The sequence below is a fragment of the Anneissia japonica genome, unplaced genomic scaffold (genome assembly GCF_011630105.1).
Source record: "Anneissia japonica isolate Jap-2015-1 unplaced genomic scaffold, ASM1163010v1 scaffold288010_len917306_cov203, whole genome shotgun sequence".
NCBI lineage: Eukaryota > Metazoa > Echinodermata > Crinoidea > Comatulida > Comatulidae > Anneissia > Anneissia japonica.
The window spans coordinates 646,304-674,198 of NW_022715767.1; the positions used below are offsets into that span (position 1 = coordinate 646,304).

Below are 27,895 nucleotides of genomic sequence, written 5' to 3' on the forward strand. Positions count from 1 at the left end.
GGATATATATGTATATCTTTAAATTCTGTGTACTTTAGATGAGCAATAGACGGTACTTGATAGCTTATTTCCATTTTGTTTCGTGAAGTCCACTCACAATTACGTGCAAATGAATTAACGTAGCAAAAGTACAGTAATAATAGTATGTCAGATCCCATTATGATGGCTTGGAGCATGCATATTTTCTCAAATAATTACATGTGTATCTTTTGTCTACTGAATAGAAAGCTGCATCCAATTTTCCCTTTTCTTTCATACCTAATACTAGCCTTATTTTTACCTTTGCTTTTTCCATCTGCTGTTTTTGCTGACGTACAAGTCGACCTATAACTTTTATTATGATTAGTTTGTGCCTTATAAATTGGCAAGTCAATTGTTGTTAAAATGAGAACTAAAAAATGATTACAGTGTTTTCATTGTTTTTCATTTCTTATTGATGATAGCTGGATGAGAAGTTCATTGAATGTGTATCACTATCATACTGTTGGCTCTCGAACTGGCATAATTCAATTTGAGCATGTATTCCTTCTTGGCTATTAAAGGAGCATGTGACCTGACGTCTAGGCTTCAGTAAACCATAATGTCTCCCCAAAATTTAGCTTGTTAAAAATGTAAACATCCTGAAAAGTTCATCCCTGATTGGATGTGATGTGATGTAATGATATGCTATCAGATTTGTATCTGTCAAGCTCAAATACATTTGATCAGACGTTGTCTAATAGTATAAAATCCTTGTTTCTGACATCTGATTAAATAAATTTGTGTTGGACTGTTCTACATCAGTCTATAACCATAAAAAATCTAATAGTGTATTGCAGGTTGTAGAATCTACTTTCTGCTATTAATGTAAATGACAGCTCACAAGAGAGCCTCTTAAAGATCTTCAAATTATTTTGAAACCTGTTCACTGCCAGATATGTATCCAGCCAATACTTATCTCAGCTTGTCTAATTAATATTTGATTGATTTGTTTGTCAGTTGTTAGATGTATGTCAAAAAATTGTCATGCACACATCATGACTGCATGAGACCGCAGCAAGACGATGCTGAACATTTTAATAATTAATGAGCAACAATATGAGCGTTATACTTACCATTAGGTTCATCTATTAAGAAGCTGTTTTACTCGGTTAAGTATTAACGTAAACAAGATTGGTTCATGTAGGACTTGGATCCACTGACGTATTTAATGTGATTCGGTGTATTCGACCACATTTTATTGTTTAATTAGAGTGACAGTTGCACAAGTTGTCATATATCATAGTACGATCTGTGAGCGGCCACACCCGGAGCGAATGCAGGGTGGGGGTTCAGGTGGTGTGTTCACACCCCCCTAAATTGTATTAAGAAAAGTAATTTATGTATCGATGTATTATTATGAACAAAATACTGGTAAGATTTTTAAAGTAAGCATTTGGTTTGTAAGCACTTGGTTTGTATACCAAGTTAGGTCAGTCTATTATACTGTAGTTAAGTTTTGTAGTTTTGTTTTGCATCTATGCAGGCCTCATCTGCATTGAGCATAAGGTTTTGTCAATATTATGTTGCAGCTATAGTTTGACTGAAATAAATATTGAAGATTGATCAGATAAACTATTTTTACTTTAATGAAAGGAATTTACTATTTAAATCAGAAAATCAATAAATTATAGAATATTATAATTATTAAAATAAATACTTTTAAAAAATAACAAAATATTAATTTAACAAAAAAATCCGAAAATCTTTCAAATTGTTAATGAGAAACAATTGCATTAAAATGCTGTCATGTTGGTAGTAATTTCATATCTGCAATAACTGACAAAAAAAAATAGTACATTTTGAAAAATATTTCAAAAATAAATTTGTTTGGCTATTATATATGTATTGCAATTAGAGATTATTGTGAGTGAGTGAACTAATGGTGATCAGAAGAGCTACCAACTTTATGTCCACAGATCTTTTGGCTTTACTGATTATATTGATCTTTATACAAGACACAAAATCCTTATTAATTATTGATATAGGCTTATGAAAAGATTAGTGTTATAATTACCTAAATAAAGATGTGGTTAATGACACTGCTACTAGTTGATGTATTATGACTAGAAGTACGTCAGTATCGTACTTTTCTCTTCCCCGTAGCGAACTTTCCACCTGTAGAAACAAGAATTACGTTCTAGTAGTAAACTCTACCTACCGATATCGTACTGTACATAAAATACAGTTTTTGATTTTACCAATGGTGTACTGGAGGCTTTTTTGGTGTTATACATACTTGGATTTGGTATTTGCCATTCCATGACAGGAATATCTGGCTGTCATTGACTGATAAACAGTTGACTAAATACACTGCTGATATACTTATATGTTTTAATAAATATGTGCTGTACATTTGGGGAAACTTTGAGACAAATTTTCTGTGGTTGAATTTGTACGAGACTACTGAGGATACTTTGAGTGAAAGGAAAAGTTTATTGAGGAATTGTTGACGATGACGTGTATGAAACCTTAAACACAAAGTGTAGTTCTTCTGTATGACATTTTTTTTCATGCGAATAACCTTTGGAATATATTTAATTTGATGCTGCTTGACCAAGCCACTCTTTGATATTTAAGAAGCGACAGACTTTCACAAAATTGATTTTATATCAAGTGACCAGAGTAAAAAGTATTTGTACGAAATGCCAAAAGCTGTGTATCAAATTCTGTTCAACATTATAAATTATACTTTTTTCAGTGTAATTTTGTAAATCCAGGCATTGTTGTACTTACAAGCAAAATATAGGAATATGATGCTTTTCCGACAATTTGTGTTATTTATCATACATTTGGTGAAATAAATACTGAACTGAACAATGGAATTAACTGAATTTCTTACAATCTATTTTTTCAGTGATTTGAAAGTGAATAGTATCACTTTTGAGATAACATTTACTTTGTTTTTTTCTTAAATTTATTGTGTGATATTTTATAATAAAGGTCATGTTGTTTTATCAAGTAGGATTTTGTATGCATTTTGATGCAGTTGGTCTTGCTCATGTTGTGTTAATCTGTTTAAAGTAGAGTGTATCTTTTAATGCGCATCTTAAAAGATTCCAGCCTACGCAATTTCATACATAAAATTTGGATTTGCTAAAAAAATATTGGATTTTATTATCTCTTCATCACAAAGTAAGTTGCATGTGATGTATTGCTGGAGAGATGAACTAATAACTCAGGATAGCGAGTATATTCTCTGTACTGAAAACAACAACTAATTTCTGTAGTCAGAAGTTAGATGTGTGACATAATAATAATAATAATAATAATAATAATAATAATAATAATATTTATTTGGCAATCAAGAACAATTTTAGCCTGGAGTGAGGATAGGCACAAGCCCAAACAGATACTGCACTCACGCCACCTTAAAAATAATAAAGAAACTGTACACAAACATTAATTACACAACCAGTCAAGTTTTTGTAATTAAACAAAAATAAGAATAAAAACAGGAAAACTATTAATTACAAACAATATGCTATTACAATACTACTAATATAATGAAATATAGTACAGTACTGTACTTAGTTAATAATAATAATCCAATCTGAAACTATTTTTTGTTCATATTTTGGAAAATAATAATAAGCTCGCTCTTTCTAATAAAAAAGTTTTATTGTGATGTATAAGAGACAGTCTTTACGGTGGCTGGGTAGTCTCGGACCACGCCCATACCATACTCAATTCAGCACAATGATGCTGCAAGTTATGGGTTATTCCACTTTTACCTACCTCTACCCGCATGAGACTTTTTTGTTATAAGCATTATAGTATGTTTTTATTATTGTAATTGTTATTAGTATTGATGTTAATTATTAATACTTTTATTGTTACTAATATTTGATATTGATTAATATTAGCACTAGTCATGATTGGAATATAAAATATATTATATTAGAAATAGATAAGACTGCTGAAAATAAATATCTTGGTATATAGAGAAAGGTAATTTGTGGAATTGCTATACAAACTAACCAGCAACTTCAATATTTGTTAAGTATTACATAATATTGTAAACAATAGTTTTATCAGTATGCAGTTATCACTTACTATAATCATGGAGGAAAGAAAAGTTGTTATATAATTTAGGGGACTGTCCTCTTAAGATACTCAGTTCTTATGAAAGTAGCACAGCAATGGTGTGGCTCATATTGTTGTGAATATTAAGAATAATATAATGTGAAATATAGACAAGTGGTATGCTGTATGTGAAGATAACATAACATACAAGTGAAATAATTCCATTAAGACTATCAGATCTGGTACAGTAGGTCAGTTTCCATGAATTAAGAAATGTCATAAAAATTAATTTGTTTTCAGTGTTTTCAACTTATGTACCAGTACTGTACTACATGGTTATATGGTTTATGTTTATTGATTTTCAGGCAATGTGTGCATCACACGAGTACTGGGGATATATTCTAATTGTGTTATTTACACAGTATTTGTATGGTGTTAATTTGTGTTTTGATATTTATTATTTGTACATATTATTTTGCCAGGATCATGATCAAAGATTCTTAGAATTGGAAAGCAAATATCTGATCAACAAGCAGTAAAATCAAACAATTGTAAAAAAAAAAAAGATATAGATATCAATGTTATATAAATAAAAGTAAATCAATTTATGTGATGCAAATACAATTTTTATTGACTTCAAAGCCACTAGATGAGCTGACATTATATTTGTAAATTTATGTATAGGCTACATATGATGGTAAAATTTTAAATTATTTTGTATATAATAGATTTTGTCAATAACAATACCATTCTATTTTGTTTTTAATTGTAATTTTGAGTTTTAAATCTTCTGATCTTTATGATCCATTGATTATTTCTGTGTGATAAACCAATTTCTTTCACTTACATGTGACATTTCGATCTAATCACATCAGTTCTTCATCATCTACTGTGATCAATAATAGTAGAAAGTGAAATAAATTAGTTTATCAAAAAGAAATAATCAATATTACATTATATATTTCAAACCAGATGAAATGGATTTTCCTTTTCCATCAGTATTCAAAATGTTACAGAACAAATGCATAACATAATCCTTAATATTAAAATGTTGTGCTTAAGTACAATAACTGCCTGTATTATTAAGTGAAGTGCATACTCAGTAGAAGCGATTATTAGAGACAGTGATGACAAAGGATAGTGGGTTGTCATTGACCATGTTGAGATCGCAAGTACAATATTACCACATCTTATCTGGCTGAACAAAAGAAATGCTGTAATTGGTTTAGCAATTATAAAATCTAGATGTTAATATTTATGTTTATTACTCTACTAAAGGCCTTTTTGAAAGAATTAATAATGAACTTTTTATATTATTTAATGCTTTTTATTTTAACAGATGAAATTGATATTGTATTTTAGACCAGTAAATATTATTAACAAATTTAATTCAAAGTTTTACCATATTGACAGATTGTGTTTAAGAAAAGGAGTCAAATTTTTTTCATGAATGTTATTTTTATTTATAATATTATAATTATGAATAATAATTATTTTTATATTATTGTTAGTATTGTTGTATTGTTTAAGAAAATAGACAGAATTGTTTATATTGTTTCTAAGGTCCCGTAAAAAAAAAAACAAAAGAGTAAACGTAGGTTGGTAAACTTGTGTGTTGTTAAATTTTATTGAAAACCCAGGAAGATCCATTGACACCTACTATAGAATTGTCTCCCTATTTTTAACTGGTTGTAGTTCATAACTTTAGGGTTATGAGTTTGAATCATTCCTACTTGGTCTTTTTAGCCTATGACTACAGTTCGCCCTCCACTTTGGGACCTGAAAGTTTGGGGTGGGCTCGGGAGTTAAGTCTCCTTAGAGGGATTAGCTTTGTGTTGAATGATTGACGATTGTTATTTGGTTCTTTCGAATAGTGGTCTCGAATTAGAGGTAGGGTATAGTATGTTGAGTACATTTCACATTGCAGCACATCCTAGATAGATGATGTTGCATGTTACAGATCTAGTTAGGTAATAACATTATTCTTATTTTTCTTAGGGTTTATTGTTAATTTTTCATGTACTAATATACAAGTACTAAATTATTATAATATATTATAATCCTGCCATTGAATATACTGTACATGGGTCCTGTAGTTATGTAATAACACTAGAACCCATAATGATGTAGTCCATTATGCACTTACTATCTACCTGTACCTCTTAATAAACCAAAAGTATTATCTAATGGATGTAAGTGCATTAGATGATCGAAACAAAGTTGGAAACAGTAATTTTGATGGTGAACTATATGAAACGGATTACAGGTGCCGATGACGTTTATTAATTGTACTAATTAGTGACTGAAAATAGTTAAAGTGCACCATAAACACAAGTTGAAACCAATTACAAGCAATTTAGTTTACCAGTGTACACTTAAATTGACAGTGGCACATGTCCAGGTGTATATAAATTAGGTTACACGTTCTAGATCACAGCCAATCACATGATGGAGAATTCAGGATGGTTCAGATAAAATCTAGAATTTACATTTTTTCATATCAGTCTTTGTACTATCAGACCAAAAAAAAAAATGCCTTTGGAAGCTGGAGGCTTAAGAGATCGTGGAACAGATTAGCATAGCTGTAGATCGATCTACAACCTTTTGAATTTCCCGAGTCACAAAGCATCAAGACAACGGTATTATATTTCTTTCTTTTTTTTTTGACTTGTCGAGCATAAAACTAAAAATGTATGCCAATATTTGACCTGGTTTGTGATATTTAAAGTAATGTAAAATACAGTCAATGGGGCTTTAAATTTTCAATTTATAATATGAAAATCATTCTTAATATCTAAGAAGAAATGTTTCTTTACAATAAAATTTGAATTGTCTTCAGCTTAGATAATGTTTTTACTTTCATACCATATGCATATATCCTTGCCATATGCAACCAGGTTTACCAATAGAGGAAGTGGAAAGAAGGAAAGAGGTCATATCGTAGCCTTCCTGAGCCCAACCCCAAAGTAACCACATTATAATCGACAGCCTACATTACAATAGTGACTCTTATTTAATAAAACAAAAACTTTTTTATGAAGTTCGGCGACCTAAGCTCTGTCATGTACAGTATTTAATATCTGAAGACATACATTTTTCAACTTTGGTATCCCACAATTAATATAACATATAAAACGTTTTATCAATCACATGATTTGTCTCCTTAATTTTAATAGCTCTTTGTGAAGCCTATAAAACAACAGGTTACATAACCAAAATATTGAGTATTCACCATTTAGGATATTTACATTCAATTTCTTTATATAGCATATGACATTTTTTTATCCCGGTGTCTCCCCTCCCCACCAGCCCCTCCCTCATCCAAACACAGTTATATTCTCTGATGTTAGTCATTGCTAGCCACACTTGATTTTGTTCATTATAGTAACTTCAATAGAAAGGAAAGAGGCAGTCACAAAAAACAATGAAGTAGGAGTTTAATTTTCTTAGTCTACAATAATGCAAAGTACTATAGCTGTTTGTTGAAAAATACTTAACTTATTACACAACTGTTTGATTTCTGTAAGACGATAGATTGATGTCACAGGGATTGTAACATATTATTTCTGTGAACCCACGTTGTCCTCCAAGGAGACATTTGATAAGTATTAAACTACTTGTGACATATTAAACCTTTGATTTTTATCCTAATAAACCTTTTAAAGGGATTCAACTTTATATGTTTTCTAAACAGTTGATTACATAACGTGTTCTCCACATGCTGACTTCTTATCTGTAGATTGCTTTTTAGAAAAGTAGTATTTATCCTAAATAAAAGCCAATATTTTATATTTTTTAAGTGGTGAATTTAGAGGGGGCGTAAGGGGTATATACCTCTATATTTTTTGTAAAACAATTTGTTTTATAAAGCTTATCAGAAAATTACCATTTTAAATAGTAAAAATCAATCAAATACAAATTAAAAATAACGAAGGTGCTATAGGTTTAAGGGGGATTCACCCCTTGAACCACTACCAGGGGCTCTTCCCTGAGACTCTCACTTAGTTTGCATATTCATGCCCCCCCCCCCCCCCATCTTACTGGGCTGGATCTGTCCCTGAGTATTGTAGAAAGTCAGCCTAAGCTACTCATTCAAGATATACACTGGGCTTTTGTCCAAAGAAAGGCTGGTATGTAAAATTGGGCATAAAGTAGGAGTAGGGATATATACCAGAGGAATTACAGTATAAGAAAGTATGGAACCACCCAAAAAAAGCAGTGCCTGCACCAGAGGTGGCACATGGAGCTTAAAGCCCCATCAGACAGGCCAAGCCACTTCTCAATTGGCCACAGCCATTGAAAGGTACCATGGGGAAAGGCATCTGCAACCCCCTTCTAAACAGGATAGAACCACCCCTCCCCTCAGGCTAATTCTATGACAGCCACCACGAAGACAGTTAAAGCAACCATGATTCAGTACCTCACAAAGTTAATTCCTTTATTATCAGTAGAAAACTATTCACTGCTGTAAGATATCCACTTTAAATTTTCAATTTAGCTGTGATGGGATAGGAGATATAAGAAGAAAGGTACAAAGAGATAAGAAAAAAGGAGATATGATAAAAAATTTATTGAACATTAATTCTCAAATGTGGCTCTACAATCAAAGCTAATATAAAGGCTCTCATAAAAAAAAAGTACAATTATAGCCTCGTGGTTCTTAATTAATTTATTTGAAGGGCCAAATTATTTTTAGATTTGATGTCATGGACCAAGTAAACTTGCTATAATTTATGAACCTAAGGTAAAATTCTGAGATGCTGTGGCCGAAGGCCCCTGTTGGCCACACAGGAGTTTCAAGTTTTTTTGGCAATTTCAAATTCTATTCTGTTTGTACTGTACACAACTAATAATTTTGTAATTTTTAATGCTTAAGGCCTGTAATCGATCGTACGGCTTCATGTTCTGTAAAAGTTACATATGATTTTTATTTTTCCCTAACGAATGTGTCAGGCTCCGGAGGAAAAAAAAATTTTGATATCTTGTAGAACTGATTTTTCTAAGACAGAAAAAAGTTGTTTGACGAAAAACTGGGGAACGGTGAATGAGATACAGATTTTTTAATATTTAAAAACTGGGGGAAAAAGGGGCGTAACTGCCCATTTTTTTGAGAGAGCTCTCCCTGACGGGAATCTGCCTCTGTAACTGACACCACCACTTAATTTCAATTCATGCAAAATTAGAGTTTGTTGGAAACTGACGGTTTTAAATAGCATGATAATATTACTTAGCGTAGGCCTAATTATAAGCAAGCATATACAGATTTGAAATAAAAAAATAAAGCATATTTTCATGTCAAAAATATTTTTCAGCGTCGCTGGATGTTTAATGTTGTTGGTGACTGGTAATAGAACTTGTCATGTCCTTTCTTTGTGCAGGTGTAACTGTCTAGGCAAAGTATCATTTTCTGAATTGGGCTTTTTTTCCTTATCAGAGTAAAACTAGGTATTTTTGTCTATCAGATTGACCTTGCTTCTTACGCCTAACAAAATATTGTTACCTTCTCGGACATCATACATACAAGAATCCCTGGAAATAGTAATCCTGTAGGAGTATTTTCAAACCAAACATGAAGTTACAGGCATGATCGTGACAAAAACACATTTCTTTTTATCAGCCATACAAAGTTTGCTCAACTTAAAATTATGTGGCATCATATATCTGTGTGATTTCACCTATCCTATATCTACCAAAAACCAGGGCTTTAAAGCCTAAAAAAATGTTGTCTATACAATCTAGATCTACTCAAAATGAAAAAAAGTCTCTGAAAAAGTTTTTATTTTTAATTTTCTATGTCATATTTTACCTGAAATAAAGTCTACCAATCTTTTGGCATTTGTTGATTTGTTGGTAACGGTTTAAATTCTATATCTGGGTGGGGGTTACCCCTACTTTACATTGGACCAAGTGTTGTGTTTTTGCCTTCACTTTATTGAAAAAATATTCATCAAATATTTATTAATTTTAGATTAAATATATTTTTTAATAATTTAATTTTTACTCGCGAACGAGCATACTGTGAATTGAACCGCCGGCCGCCTATTAAAAACCAGGGATATAGACTTTTATAGCAAAAATTTTGTAATTTTGGGGGCCTGGGGATGTGCAAGATTTTTTTGGAGGGACACATACACTCCTTCCCACACCTCCATCAATAGATATGCCATTAATTATGCAGTTTGTCGTGAGTTATTTTTAGTTGTGAGAACATTGTATTTATTAGGATTTGTACCCTTAGGCCCTCAGATTTGAAGGCAAATATTTTAACAACCAAACTACATTTCTTTTTAAAATCTTCTATGCCCCATGCCGGTGTTGGTATTGTCGCCACAATTCTTTCTTTTGGTATTCTGTTACTGTCAATCTGAGATATATGTGAAGTCATGTAGACATAGCTCTTTACAGTAAATGTATTATTTAATGTGTTACATGAATATTTGATTTGAATAAAATCAATATTTATGCTACTCTGTAATTCACACCAATGAATTGTATATTATAAGCATATGATATTTTACTTGTATGAAAAATGAATCCTATTCTTTGTATTAGTAATCTAATATTTTTACTGTATGGGTTAATAATATGTAAATAATTTAATTATTTTGTAATGACACATCTTGCTTTTTCCGTTTTCTGCAATTAAATTGTATGTCATCCCGATCTTTCTCATTTATTGTTTTATTGTTATTTTGTAATGGGCAATTTAGAATATCAGGGATATGGGCTCGCAGTATACCATGATGCATATTATTAATAAGATATGCATGTGTGAAAGCAGTTTGCAGAATATTCACTTAACATCAAGGTCAAAAACTTTTTTTTATGAGAGACCTCGATTCCAAGAATTTATTTAAATATTGAAGGTTTTATGATTACCTTCAGTACAGACCTTTAGAATGTACTTTACGATGTGCATGAAAAGAATTTCCGTCTCGCACTCGCATTCACAACGCGAGAGCAACATACACATTCATTTTACACTTGAATGTGTAACCAGAACTTCCTACTTTCAACCTGAACATGAAACCTTTAACCTGAACACACAAACCTCAACCTGAGCATGCAACTTTAACCATGTAAGCACCACATACAACCGGTTTAACCATGTAAGCACCACATACAAGCGGTTTAACCATGAAGCACCACATACAACCGGAACAGGCAACCTGCACATACTGTACTGTCTGCTAATGCAAATTAAAACCTTCAGTTTATGTGATCTATGCAAGTATTATTTGCATAATGTTCAGAATGAAAACAACATAATATTCAAAACCCATTATAAAAAGAAAGTATAGATTAATTATGCTTCATTATTATAACTCTTTCATTTCAAAAAGGAATAAATTAGTCATTAGTCTTATATGTTGAGACAAGTAGTCTTCTTTGATTGAACAAGTTACTGTACTGTAAGAGTTGCTTACAGCTTGGGAAAAGAGTAGATGATTGTCTCCCGGTTTTCTGCCCAATCACCACCAGAAGGACCCACTGGAAATAAGTGTTTTATGGGGTTTTCTTGGAGTTTACACCAAGTAAATCCATCCATCTATAAACCTAGTGGAAATTTAGCAATGAGACACCATTTTTACTGTACACTTGTAGAGGTTTGAAGATGAAGTTGTAGTATGAGTCTCCTTGTTTCAATGACATATACAGGGAGCGCAGAAGTCTTCGCACTCCCTTTGCACCTCACTGAAAATTGTCTGAGCAAAGCAATTACACTATTGTTAAAAATCACCTATTTTTGCAGATAGCTCTCTCTCTCTCTCTCTCTCTCTCACTTATTCCTTGATCTATTCTCCCAATCATCTCCCTGTGTCAATACTCATAGCCGTTTAGCTGTCCACATTGCAACATATGTTTCCTTAAATTTCATCCAGCACAACTCCTTCTGGCAACTTTTTTAGCCTCAACATGCATATTGAAATGTTTTTGCCACTTTTTATCATTTGCTAGTCCAGCTATCACAAAAACAGCAAACTGAGGTCAAACCAACCTCGCTGTACAAGTAGTTTGGATCGACCAATTAAAAACATTGCGTTTGTTTCATTTTCATTATGGGGTTAAATACTAACAAAATTAAATTTGCACAGTCAATATTCTTTTGTTAAAACTTGTATTTGAACACATTTAACAGTACACATAGTACAATGTAAAGTGAACAAATGTTCAGATATCTCTTCCTCTAGTCCACGCTTTCGTGTTGGCGGGATTGGCTTAGCCCTACACTACATCCCTATAGAAATTTTCAAATGGTCCAGACTATAAATTGCACTTTTTTTGCAGAAATATAGCCTAATTGCTACAAGTATCTTGTCTTGGGACATTTGTTTTTTAATAAAGGTAATAAAAGCACACAAAAAAACCAACTTATAACTAAATTAGGCCAAATTACATGAAGAAAGAAGTCAAACACTGCGAACAAATGGAAGTATGACGTCATACCAGTGAATCGGACTATCACGCTTGAGAGATTTTTTGACCCCCATGAGAGGCAATCGTGGATTGGATGGATTTTATATTTTCTTAATTTCCGATAAAACTACCCAAACAATCATACTAAGTATTATATCAGCTTCAAACTTATTATATTCCCTCCACAAATCCACTTGGGCCAATAGAACAAAGAAATAGTCTGTGAGTGAGGGAGTAAGAAACAAGCTCGGAACAGCCAAAAACCTAAAATTTCTTGAAATTCCCTATCTAAATCGACAAACCTGTAGGGATTTTTTTTCATTTTTTCTTCACGAATTGGTAGATCAATATTTTTTACAACATAATCCTCTTGGGCCATTACAAGAAAATCATAGATTTTGTACCAAAAATGTACTTTTGTGAAAAAAATCCGGTTTTCTCCAATGGTTAAGGCGACCTTAGAGTGCAAATGATACGTTACCATGTGTTAAGGTTGCTAGTTGCATGTATACTGTATTATTATTATAACATACTGAAATTATTTATTACTGTTTTTGACTGGCTCCTTGTTGTCAACATGTAAAGGTACATTAGTATGATTCTATTAGATTTCATTTGTAGACAGAAAATCAAAAAATCAATTAAACCATGAAGATATAGAAATTATAAGCATGGAGCAGATTTGAATGTACTGAATGTTCATAATATTAGGCTTACATCAAGTAAATGAAAATAAATGACTGCGCACTTCTTGATTGTGACTGAAAGATGGCCTCATCAAAATCTCAATTTGTAGCACAATGGTTACATCATCTCTAAACCTTTTTCTAGTTGTTGCGTATGTTTCCAAATTTCAATTACTTGCACACAGAATGGTTATATTTTACAGCACAGCTGAATACAAACGGGGGTGTGGTGGATACGATATGTATGTATGTATGTATCCTCCCCACCCTCCCCAGGAAAATCCCATTGGCAGACTTTCCACGCTAGATTAATTTTGGTAAAATTGTTTTTATAGTCTTTTTATATTATAGGCTTTATTAGAAACTCTGTAACAATTAATCCACCAATTTGCTTTAATTCAAGTTATTATTTGCATTGTGAGCCTTCAAAAGCTGTGATTCAATTAAAAATGAACAATTATAAACTACTGGTACTTAGTAATCAGGACTATTTAAAATAAAAATGGCAGAACAATGGAAAGGATGTTTCTAGGAGGTTTAATTTCAATCTGGTGGATAAAATTAAGGTGAAAGCACATCTTTGAATATGTATTGGTATCTGTTATTGGTATAGCCCAACCAATGGTCAACTTTATGTTTTTCCTTCAGGTCATCATAGGTGAATCCATCTCTTCCTTGAAATATGATTTTGTATATTGAATCTTGTGAGTCCTTGAATTCACACTACCCTGAAAGATGCTATGAGCTTCCTCCTTGCTTTTAAGCACAGTTTATCTCTTCGCTTGCAATTTTCATCTTTCCAGCCCACTCATTCACTAATTACATAACCTGTATATCCTGCAAGTGTATTATCCCACAATATTAGTATCAAAATGAAATAGGAACAAGGACAAGGAACATTTTATTTATATCTTAATTGATACAACCTTGTGTTCGCTGTATGAACTTTCACATTGACAATTCAGGTACAAATTCCACCAAAATGAGGAATTGTTTTGTATTTCAGGATGTAATTTAAATAAGCTGTTATTCATATTTTAAGAAGTAAGCTTTTACAATAACTTGGTACCTTGGTTAGTAACACTTATCACATATGGAATCAATCAATCATATAATAAATGTAACAAGCATCTTAAAATATGAAAAAAGAGGCTATTGTTCATATGTTAATAGATTTACTATATTGCATTGGAAATGGTGTCTATGTTATTTGATGGATTGATTTTTTTTGCAGTAATTGTGTGTAGAAATTATTTGTCTCTTTTTTTTTTGTATTCTCATTTATTTATGTACAGTATGCCCACATCATCTCTAAGTTATAATGTGTTGATGCTTGGTTTGGTTAGAATTGGATTTCATTGTTTTCTTCTTATTTTATATTTTCAAAAGAAAAATATAATAAAATAAATATAACCCTGAAATGTGTTTCTAGGGTGCTATAACAAGCATGTATAGTATATATTGTATCATTTTATACTGCCATGATTATATTATGATTATTTATTTATTATATTATTATTTCAATTGTATTATAATATTATTTATTAATATTTATTCATTTATAGTTATGATCATAAACTCTTCCAGTCTTTGGACTTTTGGATAATTTTAGCTTGCATTATTCAGGGTACTATATTACCTTTCATTATTTTACAGAATGATATTATATTGTACATTATACATACAAAATCATATCTAATCAAAGTATTAAGATGCTTCTTTTATCTCAGAATTTATAATGTGGGCTCACTATATATATGATGTGTAATCATGGGACTCGGACCGCCATCATTGAATAATTTCAATTTCAAAAATAACTGGAGTGCTTTTCTCCTGTATTGATAAATTCATTTACCTTGATTTACCTTTGTAGCGCTAAATATATTATGAACAATTTAAAGTATGCATCAAAAAATAAATTATAGCCTTTAGTGGTAAAAATATATCCCATCTAATCTCTCTCGGTTAAAATTTATGGACACAAGAATAAAAAGATGTTTTCGAGGTCATCAGAAAAAGTAATAATCACCACCAAACCTTGTGGGATTACAGAACAAAAGAAATTTATGAAACATGAAGTCAATGTGTCTTCAAGAAATTCATATGGAAATGTCAACCATTGTTGAAGGAGGTAGCTAGGATGCATCTCTTCAAGATTACATAACTACGCTATATGTGTATTTTTATTTTATTCTTATTCAGAAACAAAATTTGTCCTCGATTTACACATAATGCATTAGGTTTTTTTATATTAAAATTATTCATGAGAACGAGTAATATTATACTGTACAAAAACACTACAAAATTATTATGAAAAACAACAAAGAGATAATTATGTTTCAATAACATGATAACAATCATTTATTGTTTATACATTAATGAATGTAGCCATGTATGTTTCTATGTGCCATATATATTTTATGTTGTGAGTGATATTGTTTATAGTGTTTTGTATGTGGATGTATTTTTGAGTGCATATTCTGGGTGGAGTTTGTGTGGATTCTCTTTGTATTTCTGTGAGTTTTATAACATTGAATGTGTTGTGTATGTGTCCTTTGTATTATTATTAGTACTATATGATGTAATGTGTTGAAGGCTGTGTTATCTTTGATACCCTCAACACTTATTCAGAAAATATATGTAATGTAATAGTTATATAAAATGTATTATATTTCTAAAATTAGAAAACATCTGCATTTGAAATGGAAGTCATTCCCATCTGTCAACATGATAAATTATTTTCTGAAGGCATACTGTATTGTATTTGAGAAATCCATCTTGTATATATAACTCCATTAAGGTGTTTGGAATGCATGTGCTAGTTTAGCAATATGCATCAAAGCAATTATTAACAGTCCTGATCAACAAACATCTGTGCAACCATCACGTTTCAAGTGGTGTGAATTGCATCTTATTTACAGATGACGATTAAAGAGGATATAGATCAAAGTTCAGGCTTTTATTGTTTAATCTTAAAATAATTCATATTTATGTTTTTTTATAGAGTTATGATGACATTAAGTATTTTTGCTTTAATTTTGCAATTTACTTGTACTTTTACAACAAATACTTGACCTGTTCTTATTATTAACAAAGTTTATATTGAGATGAATGTTAATACATTATAGCCTGCAGGTATTAGTATTGTAGTTACAGTATATTTTTATGACTTTCCATGATATTTACCTTGAAACAGAAAATTATTGATTGTATAATAAAGGTATAATTTTTGTATAAAACTAATAATTGTGTTTTGTTTTTATTTTCTAGTGGCGGATTCTGGATTTAATTCCAGAGGAATCGGGCTCAGAGCTCAAAAGAAGGTTCTAAGCAAAATGGCTACAAAGAAGATTGCGAAGGCATTTATAGATGACACAATGGGTGAATTGCTGGATGCCGGCTATCAACTCTGTAAGGATTATATTGTGACCATAAAGGGTGGCAGCAAGAAAGAGGCCGAGAAAGTTATCAAAAACATCATTAAGGTTACTGTTAAAATTGGCGTGTTGTACAAACACGATCAATTTAATCAGGATGAACTGCTGATTGCCGAGGAGTTTCGCAAAAAATTTCGTTCGACGATCATGACTTTTGTCAGCTTCTATGAGGTGGACTTCAGTTTTGATAAAAACTATCTCATGAAATCGCTCAACGAATGCCGAGATAAACTTAGGAGATTAGTCAAGCGTCATCTAACTGAGAAATCATTGAATCGAATCGATCATGTCTTCAACTTCTTTGCCGACGGAGAATTTTTAGAAACAGTGTTTGAGTCCGACACTAAATGCCGAATTCACTTAAACCAGATTGTAAAAGGATTTAATAAATTGTTGGAAGAGGAAGGGATTTAAAATTATCCAAGATGCTTCCACGTTAACCTACGAAGAACAATCGCAATCCTGACATCAGTAGAAAAAGTCGTAAAATACGCAGGAATGACGGCAGCAACAACCATACAAAGGAAAGATATGTTATTGTTGACAATGTTTGCCTTTATTTGATGCTTCCATTTGGAGAATGATTTGTACTCCATTCCATTCGCACACTTAACTAGAACTTAGAGACCAATATGTAAAAACCTGAAGTAATAAACCTAACAGAGAGTACTTCTATCATTGTTTTGTATGGATGAACATATACTAGATACATTTAATATATAGGGAATTTGTGTTTATTATACTATTATAGTGTAGTTTCAGTAGGCTTATGTTTCAAAAAGATATTTTGTATCCAACGAGTATCAGCAAGCAATAATCAACAGACAGTGAGTAAGTCCCTGCAGTTTCACTTCTCAAAACCATCAATGTATTCAGTAATACATCTTATGAATCACAATGGCTTGCAGACATTGAAAAGTATGAAGTAAAATATGACTGGCGGTAGCAACGTGGTTAATTGTTATGTCATCTAAAGTTATGCATTTTCTTCGTATATAATGACTTACGAATTCCAGTATGCCAGTTTCATTTCTGCTGTCTTTGACATGAAGTTCTATAAAATAACGTACGGTTTTGCTTTAATATACGACAACAAAACATCAACAGGAATAAGTCGCTATAACAATCCAAAACTCATTTATCTGAGAATGTATATGTTCTCAGTTCTTTTACATTTTTCTTTTAAATGGTGCTTATTTGAGTTTGGAAATGAAAGTGTAAAGAAAATATATAAATGTGTATAGAAATTGTTGAAAATACTATACATTTTTTAAAGGTACGTACTGTACATAATATGGTTTATTTTCAGCATTAAATTCATTTTGTATGGAAATGATATTTGATGGAAACAAATGTATGGCTTTTTGTGATAGGAAAGTCATATGAACAGTGAATTCAGTGAAAAAAATAAAAATATGGATTCTGGTGAACCAGTGACATTCCAAACTCCCTTTTCACATTGGAAACTGAGGTACACTGTTGAATGGTTGTGCTTAGTACACTATATTATCTCTTTGTTTCAGTTTTTTTCCTCATCATAAGGCTCTTCCTAGGCCCCCTAAGAAGTTACTGTGGTGTTCCAAATGTCACTGCTTCAAATCCCAGAGTAATCCATATTTTCTTTGCTTCTCTGACCATGCTGGAATTTACCATCATGTTCAATTTTTGCTAATGCTTCTGTAATAATTTTGGTAAACCCATTTCTTATTATTTCTTGCTCTACTTAATATTAAGTAACATACCTGGAAGTAAGGCAACAAGTCTTTATAATATCCAAGTGCAGAGGTCAACCTAATGTATATATGGATGCTATGGTATTCAAGTAGTGATTCACTTTTTGCTGATAATCAAAAATATGCAATTAATATTATAATTGTTGTTATTATAAAACCAATAAACATTGTTTTATAGTCATATGTTACATGCTTATGTCAACAGGAAATGGGATTATAAAATTTATTGGTGGCTCATTCAACTTTTGCTGTCTTTCCCACCTAAAACAGCCATCTACTGAAATGTCAAACTTATTGTTTGTATTTTCCTTGCAATATAGAATGGTGCTAGAAAAATCAAATGACTTTCACTTCCAGATGGATCACCAACGATAGATCACTATCCCACTGCATGTTTGTTTTATTCTAGTTCCTCTTTCTTTTTCTAATGCTTGACATGAGTTTATGAGAGGAAAGTTGATATCTGTGAGATGGAAGATTAGATGTCATATCTAATCACATTGGTTTTTTGTTTTTACCATGAAGTACAGATTACATTACTAGACTTCAGTTACATTTTTACAGTGTTTTTTTTTATCTGTAGGGTATTGATCAAGTATGAGGGGATATTGTTCTGTTCTCATTTCACATTTGAATAATTTTCAAAGAAATAATTATAAAATTTAATTGTTTTCGGTATTTGCCTGCATTAATTTAATCATTTCCTCTTGTTTTTTTCTTCTCTTTGTTGTCGTATGGCACAGTTAGCTATTCTAGGCAACAATTTGTTCCCTCGAAATAATTAATTCCCTTAGGGTGAAATCGGTGATCCAAAATTTTCCCCTATAGTAAAATTCATCTCTCTTTTTAACAAAGGGAGAACATTTCTTTTGCGATGTGAGAAATTTGTTCAATGAGTTATGGTTAATTAACTATCCTATAAATAACTGTAGACACCAAACATTTTAATTAATTGTTAGATTACAAACAATGAAAAATATGTTCATTATAACTGATATGCATCTCTTAAAATGTTAAACAGTGCGTTATATTTCGATGTACAGTTTTCACAATCAATGCTTTGCCATAAAGGCCTATGCTGTTTATCCATATGTAGTTTTGTAATATATTTTTTATTGCTTTATATGGTTAAAATATATAAATTAATACTAGGACATTAAATTTGGTAAGTGTACTGACATTTTTGTTTATTATATTTTCAACAATATTTTGTGACGGTTTAGTAACAAAAATGTAGGTATAACATGGTTTACAAATATGCTTTTTCCATTCATTTGCGTTGAGTCGCTAGCAACTAACCAATCACAGAATGGAAACTGATGTGTTATAGGCTATTGTGGAGCTTTGTTTATACATGAGCTTGGTATGAAATGATTATAACATGAAGAATTATAGTAAGAATAATAATGATAAAACATTTATGTAGCGCTTTGTGGATGAATTCCGTAGGCACTTTACATTTAAATGAAAGCGAGTTGTATTCATTTATTGTCTCTCCCATGATTTGACATCATAATTAATATCGGCCCTCTTCTATTCTATGGCAAATTAATGACACACAATCATGTGTACATCACATTTTCATTTTTGTGAGTCACGTATATATCCTTTTGTGTATGTTGAAATGTAAACAGGTCTTCATCTTGTCATCTGTTATAACAGACTCATTTGCCTCTGGGCATGCTTGCGACTGTTTGTTTGTACTATCTACTGTATTGTACTAGTGAAAAAAAAAATAAATACAACACAGTCATGGGTATCACTTAAGTGAGTCCTATTATCATCAGCAGTCTTCGTCAGCTCCATCAATTGTATATACTGTATATGGTGCATACAACTGTTAATTATTCTTATTGTCATATTACGATAAAAAGTTCATGAAAAGTATGCTATTAATTTTTATAAAACACAGAAAAGATTTTGGATATTAGAGGATAAAGTTTTGTTGAGTTGTAGCTGTTGATAAGGTGTTCACCGTCCAATCACAGGCTCTCTGTCACATCATATAAATGTTTTATTTTCTTTCCACTAAAAATAACTTTATTCTCCAATAAGACTAAATTAAAGCCCTAAGTGTATAGGACTTTTTTTTTTAGTGGTCAGTTAATTTAGTCAATAGAGCATCACAGGGTTCCATCCTGTAATTGGTAAGAATATTCAGTGGCAGATTCAAGGGGTAGGGGGCCAGCCGGCCCTGGGGGCCCCCCCCCTAAATTTTTTCCAATAAAAAAAATTAGAAAAAAAGGAAATTCTTCTAAAATTTTGAGTCTAAAGTCCGTCTCCCAGTATAGGAGTTACAAGAGTTTGCCTAACTCGGCAAACTCAGAAAAAACTTGTAGGACGATTCGGAAAGCTCGTAGCAGCTCTGAACTTGTGGTGCTAATTTTGAACATGTTCAAAATTAGTGCCACTAACTCATAGTAAACTCCTACCTAGCTCGTACACTGCAGTACTATAGTATTATTATTATTATAATAATATTATAATTATAATTATAGTATTATTATTATTAGTATTATTATTATAGTATTATAGTATATTTATTACAGTACTCTGTATACTCGTCGGCGGATTTGTCATCTACGAGTTTGATGCGAGCATTCCGAAACGATTACGAGTAAGTATGAGCGCACTGAGTTGGCTTGTACCTAACTCGTATCTAATTCGGTACAAATTGTTATGCTCATAATAATCTCTTAGTTAACTCAGTGCTCTGCTCGGCATAATTCATACATAACTCGTAACCTAGTCCATAAGATCGTATAGGTCCTTTCTAAAGATCACAAGTTTCAAGAGTTATTAAATTGTAGAAATCGTGCGACTATTAGGTGAGATACACCTAGGTGGGAAAGGGGCCATTTCTGGCCATCTAGAGGTGCCATAATCATAAATGTTTTTACTCAGCACCAACCATGAGGTAGTATATCCCCTCCATCTGTGAAAGTCCCTCTCTGGGCCTCCCTCTATTTCAAATTTATGGATCAGCCACTGATATTTGCTTATGATTGAGAAATAAATAAAACAAGACAACTATAAATGTGTGAATATACCACTTTAAATTTATCACGTATTTAAAACGTATTTTTAGTGGGTGGCCCTTCCAGCTAGACTGATTGTTGAAGGGTCCTACTACACATAGCATTTTCTGTAGATAATAGCATAGTATCCATCTAGTTATGTTTTAAAATCTTATAATAAAACATGTGCCAAATTGTTGACAAAAGCTGCTGAAATTATCAACAAATTCATTAAAGTTGTGGTCAAATCCAAAGAATTTCATGTTGCCACAATAGTTATATGAATATATTTTAAGGTATGGTTCAATGATTTATTAGGAACATCAAAAAGTAACAAGAAACCATATTTTGTTAATTTGTTTGAACATTTTCAGGAATTAATAATTATTTTCTATACTAATGATATAATGACATAGTTGATATCTTTAATTACTCTTCAATATGTTATTTGTTCACTCTGTATTCTGAAATTGCATGTTCTGGAAATTTTGTTAATTGTCATTGAAAGTAGACAGCAGATGGCCTGATTGGTAACCCTGAGATATTTTATTTTGTTGTCTACAAAGTAATGTATTAGTCATTCTTGTGACAGTATGGTCAATGAACACACACACAATGTGTGTTAAGGCAGGCTCAGTCACTGCTGCAAATGGTTGTTGACGCAATTCCATGAAGACTGCGAGGCGCACATCGAGTTGTCGCCCAGCGGATTGTTTTAAAGATGATCTGCTCAGGCTGATACCAAAATTCATGCAACAATTTTACACATAAGCGCTCATAAAGAGCACATCCGATTCGTTGTTTACATTACTTTTATAACAGTATGAACCAACGTTTATGTACTGTACCATACCATCAATAACAATGTAAAGCTGACTCACTTTTCAATTTTGTTTCTTGTATACATATAAAATATTTATTTTTAGAAGTCTAGTTGCAAATTTTATTTTTTTGCTTTCCTTTATGTTAAAATATTAATACAACACTGTGCAATTTTATATGTATTTAGCTTAGCTATTTCACAATGTTTACAATATAATAACCAGTGTATAGAAAACAACTCAAGTTTCAATTTCATTTGTACCACAAATAATTCTTTCATTTAGACTAAATTTAGCAAGGAAAAAAGTGTCGGAAAAATTATATTTTGAAAAGTATGAATTATCAAAAAGTATACTATATTTCAACCCATTCTTTACCCTGTCTCTTATACACATCTAGATGTGTATAAGAGACAGATACTGTATATGGTGCATACAACTGTTAATTATTCTTATTGTCAGAAGATTTGTTGATTCCTAATCAAAAGGCTATCAATATTACATTACATGTATTACATTACATGATGTTAATCAAGCATTTTGGAAACATAATAATTTACAAAATAACACCCGTTCCTGGTACCTCACCAAATTCTAAGTATAAAGGGAGTACCTGTATGAGTGACATTTTTCAATTATAGTTTTAGTTTTTTATTAGCAGTTTTGAATAGATCTCTGTATTTTGGACTTATATAGGAATAAACGTATTACAGTAGTTGCTGGGTTCCAAATTGGTACAAGTAATACTACTACTTACTCCCATCTTCCCCTGATTTTATATTATATATATAGGCCTATGAGTTTGTGTATAATTATATTTTATCATTTATATATTTACAGCAGTTAATATGATATAATATAATTATGTGCATATTATGTAGATATATAATGAAATATATATTATATAATCATTGCAGCCATTTGCAAAATTAATTTTCTTTCAACCATGTGTCTTATTTGTATTCTATTATTTGATATTACAGAATGTACTATGTGTTAAGTATTACTACAAGATTTATTAAAAATATCAGATCACACATATCAGTTTACACGTCAGTTAATTTACATGTGTTGGTTTAAAAGCATGAAGATTATTAATTAATTTGAATACAAGTACTTTTTATGGGAATCTCCCAGCAAATGGCCAGGGCCGGAGGAGCGTTTTTTAAAGTGGGGGATCCCCCCACCTTATAAGATGAATGGAAAATAGAATCATGCAGATCTGGAATCAAATCTAGGGGGTGTGGGTCAACATTTTCCCAAACACGAAAGGGGATCCGGGTCCCCCCTCCCATCACAGGAAATTTTTGATTTCTAGATGGTGGGAAATGACCTTTCTCGACTTTTGAGGTAGGTGTTGTTCTTCAAAATTCAAGGTTTTCTCCCTCTTGAAAACGGTCTGGTAAACTTTCTCATTCTTATTACAGTAAATAGGCCTGTTAAAATAAAAAAGAGTAGTTGGTTACATATTTTTTTTCAATTAATCGTTAAATCCCAAAAAGAAAGGGGGTCCCGGGGTTCTCCCCCGAGAAAATTTTGATTCCTAGAAGGCGAAAAATGAGCTTTCTGTCTTCTAAGTTGTCTTTTAATTACTTTTAAGTTCTTCAAAATTCAAGGTTTTCCCCTCTTGATATGAATCAATGAACCCAAAGAGAAAGGGAGGTTCGGGTTCCTCCCAGGGAAAATGTTGATTTCTAAATGGTGGAAAATGAGCTTTCCCGACTTCTGAAGTGTCTTTTAATGACTTTAATTTTAAGTTCTTCAAAATACAAGGTTTTCCCCTCTTAAAACGGCCAGGTAAATTTTCCCCATTGTTTTTACAGTAAATAGGCCTTATGTGTGTATACATACATAACCAAAAATTGAGTAGTTGCATACATATTATTTTTCATCATTCCTGATGATGACATACCGGTAATTAATGTCGAAATATTGAATCCCGACAAGATGGCGTGTATTTCGATACTTGGAGTATGTATTATACTATCTTATCTGAGATTAATCAGTGGACCTTTCGGTTATTATTTTACCATAAAGCGATAAATCGCAAAAAGAAAGGGGGGTCCGGGGGTTCTCCCACTGGAAAATTTTGATTCCTAAATGGCGGGAAATGTGCTTTCCCGACATTTGAAGTGTGTTTTAATGACTTTTATGTTCTTAAATTCTAATTTTCTTATTGTAACAAAAATAAATAAAAATCAGCTCACGGGTCCTGAAAAGGTAGGTCTAAAATTCTTTTTTCCCCCTTTTTTTTGTTGCCCAAGGTAGGGGTAAGGATCCATGACCCCCTCCCCCAGATCCGCCAATGTGAATTGCGAGAAAATGTAACTCGGTCGGGGACTGGATAAACATTCTCTTTCCTATCCTTCTCCTCTTTCTTTCTTCCCTCTTTCCTTTCTTGCATTTCTTTCCGATCATACAAAAATCTCCAGACATATTTTGTGCAAAAAAGTGGGAGGGCCCGGACCTCCGCCCCCCCCCCCCACCGGTTCCGCCAGCCACGATGGCTAATAGCACTACAAGGTATAGGTTACAAATGACACAAATTGAAAATTGAATTGAATCAAGGTAAATATTAATGAAGAGGAACAAATTTATATTGCGTTAAAGGGGAAAGGCATGCAGGCAGTGAGTACCAGGGAGTGGAAGTGTAGAATAGAAACTGGATGACTAAGGCAATGTATCCTCTCTTTGGAATATGAACATTTGATGAGACTCAGTTACTGACTCAAGAATCAGTTGTGCACATGTGTCAGCAAATGATAGAGGCTGCACATAAATACTGTCTGTGTGTGTGGACGGGTGGGGGGGGGGAGGGGTGTGAACCTGGTAAGTGGTAGATACAGGTAGATTGAGTAAGCCAAGCCTGGACCAGGTATATTCTGGGTATGCCAAGTAAATTGTGAATAACTGAACCAGATAGGTTGAGTGTACCAACTCAGGGGCGGATCCAGAGAATTTCTGACGGGGGCGGGGGCACATATGATGTTCTCGCCGCCACGCCTACCTCAGCCCCACAGTGGTTGGTGTAAATAAGTGGCAAATAATCAAGCTCTCCTTTCACCCCAATGCTGGATCGCCACTGAACTTCTGGGTACACTCCTTTTTTCCTTTTTCCTCTTTTTAACTCAAATTTTTCTCGCTCTTTTTATTTTTTGGCTTGACATGGGCACGGGCCCTCATATTTCCCCCTCCCCCCGCTGGATCCGCCACTGCAAGTGAATTGTGAGCAACGAAATGAGGTAGATTGAACGAGCCAAGTGAATGTGAGCAACTGAATCAGGTAGATTGAGCAAGCGAGCCAAGTGAATATGAGCAACTGAACCAAGTAGATTGAGCAAGGCAAGTGAATCGTGAGCAACTAAACTAGGTCAATTGAGTGTACCAAGTGAATGTGAGCAAATGAACCGGGTTGAGTGTACCAAGTAAATGTGAGCAACTGAACCAGGTAGATTGAGCAAGCGAGCCAAGTGAATGTGAGCAACTGAATCAGGTAGATTGAATGTCACCATGATTGTGAGTTACATGATAATGAGCAAGAGCATTCAGGAATAGATTAAACGGGATGAGCAGGTGAATCCAGTAAATTTTTAGCAGTTGAAAGACACGATTATGATCAGAAAATTGGTGATTGACCCAATCTGGTATCCTCCAATTTACTGAATGACAGTTTGCCGAATGCCAAATTTCTAACTCCAATCTACCGAAAACCCAGTTTGCCGAATGTCTAATACCGTAACATCCAGTTTGCAGAAAATCAGTTTGCTGACTACTACCGTACTTTTCCGAAAGTCTGTCAAAATGACGATGCACTATGTTATAATTATGTTTCGATCGACTGTCTTCTAACACTGTCAACCACCGTCAGAGGGGTTTCAGGCTGGGCTGCAATCCTGTTTCCCCCCCCCCCCCCCCCCCCCCCCCCCCCCCCACCCCCCCAAAGGCGAAGCCCTTATGATTTTTTTTTTGTGATTTTATTCGTTTGTCAACATGATATTAGATGGGTAATGACAAGAGTCACAATGTATCTATCTAACCACGGGCAAGTTGTATCCAGGGACGTAGCCAGGGACGCATCATAAATAATATTAATAGGCGCACAATAGTTATAATAAATCAACAGTGGCGGATCCAGGAATTCGAAAGAGAGGTGACCCAGGGAGGGACTTTCACAGACTGAACTACCACCCACCTCAGCCACACCATGGTTGGGGCTGAGGTAAGAAAATTTATGATTAGGGCACCTCTAGATGGCCGGAAATTACACTCTCATAATTAAATTTGTATATATTTTCCTTTTTTTTCTTAACCAAAATAGTCATAATCACGAAAATTGGGCATGAAAACCCAGATCACATCTTAAAAACAAATTTACAGTATGCACCCCTCTCATCAGTCACAAGACATACCTTGTGTCAGGTGCCGATTTGATGCAGTTGTCATACCCAAGGAAGGGCGGAGATCTGTTTTGAAAGGTGGAGGGGGAGGACATTTTGTGAGTCGACACCCACCTCAGACTCATCATGGTTGGAACTGGGGTGCGAAAATTTGAGGAAATAGTATTTCTAGATGGCCAGAAACGAAACTTTAAGTAAAATTCATTATCATCACATCACCATAGTCCAAATGAAGCGTCAAAAAAAATTTTCATGGTCTCTTATCAGGGATTTCAACAACCATAGAGATCTTATTAAAGCTAAAAAACATTGTCTTTGAGTAGGCCTATGTACTTTACATACTTCGAAAACGTGACTTCACAACCACCTCAGCCTCACCATGGTTGGGGCTGAGATTTTACATAGTAAAATTCATCATCATCATCACCATTATATATGTAGTGAAAATGAAACGCCAACAAATTTCTCATGTACTTTTTATCGGGGATCTACTTAATATCCAGGACAACTTGGCCTAACTATAATTTACTAAGCTTTATTAACTATACTATAATATTATGACAGTGGCGTAACAGGCGGGGGAAGGGGGCAGACTTCCCCCTCCCAAAGGTTTTTACCGAGCTGACAAAGCCGTCGTACCGGGCTGGGTAATAAGAGAAAAGAAAGAGGGGAGAGGGAGGGAAAGAAAGAGAAAGAAGGGGAAAAGAAAAGGAAAGGAAAAAGGAAAAGAAAAAGAGAAGAGAAAAATAAAGACAAGAATAAAAAGGAAGCTATCATAATGACCAGACTCATAACACCCTGCAACCCCTTCTCCACTTCAAAAAGTGTCCATAGCTCCTTTGATCTAGGCCGCCAGATATTCTCCGCAGTGGCGTAACCACCAGGGGACAAGGGGAAATATTCATCTGTGGAAAATCTTTCCCTACCCCTTGAAGATGCCCTTTTCACCCCCTGAAAGTGCCTAAAAATCTCAAATTTCGCGAGCTTCACGCGCATTTCTTGTTAAATTATACCAATTTCCTCTAAAAAAAATTGCACATTTTAGGGAGTTCTGATAAATTCCGACGAAATTAGAATTAAAATCACAAAATTTTTTAAGGGTTTTTTAGGGTTATTCTTCTTCTAAGTTACGGTATTTAAACACATAATAGTCCAAAACTCAAGAAATTTAAGATAGATCGTTTTACCTAAAAGAATGGCCTCAATGTGTAATGATGGTGAAAGAATATGTTTGTAATAAATAAAGCCATAATAAAAATGCTTATATTCAGTTATTTCAGGCCATATATAACATAAGCCCTAAATTAAAAGAAAATTTTGAGGATGAGAACTTGTGTTGTCC

The 27,895-nt window shown here is 33.0% G+C and overlaps 1 protein-coding gene across 1 annotated transcript in view; it reads left to right on the forward strand.

The window, feature by feature from the left end:
- LOC117109330 (tumor necrosis factor alpha-induced protein 8-like protein) overlaps window positions 1-22,529 on the forward strand; it is a 37,642-nt gene extending 15,113 nt beyond the window's left edge. Inside the window, exon 2 of the mRNA XM_033251609.1 lies at window positions 16,419-22,529. Within this exon, the coding sequence (XP_033107500.1) occupies window positions 16,419-16,999 (581 nt within the window). The 3' untranslated portion in view covers window positions 17,000-22,529. The remainder of the gene's footprint in view (window positions 1-16,418) is intronic.
- Window positions 22,530-27,895: the final 5,366 nt, after the last annotated feature.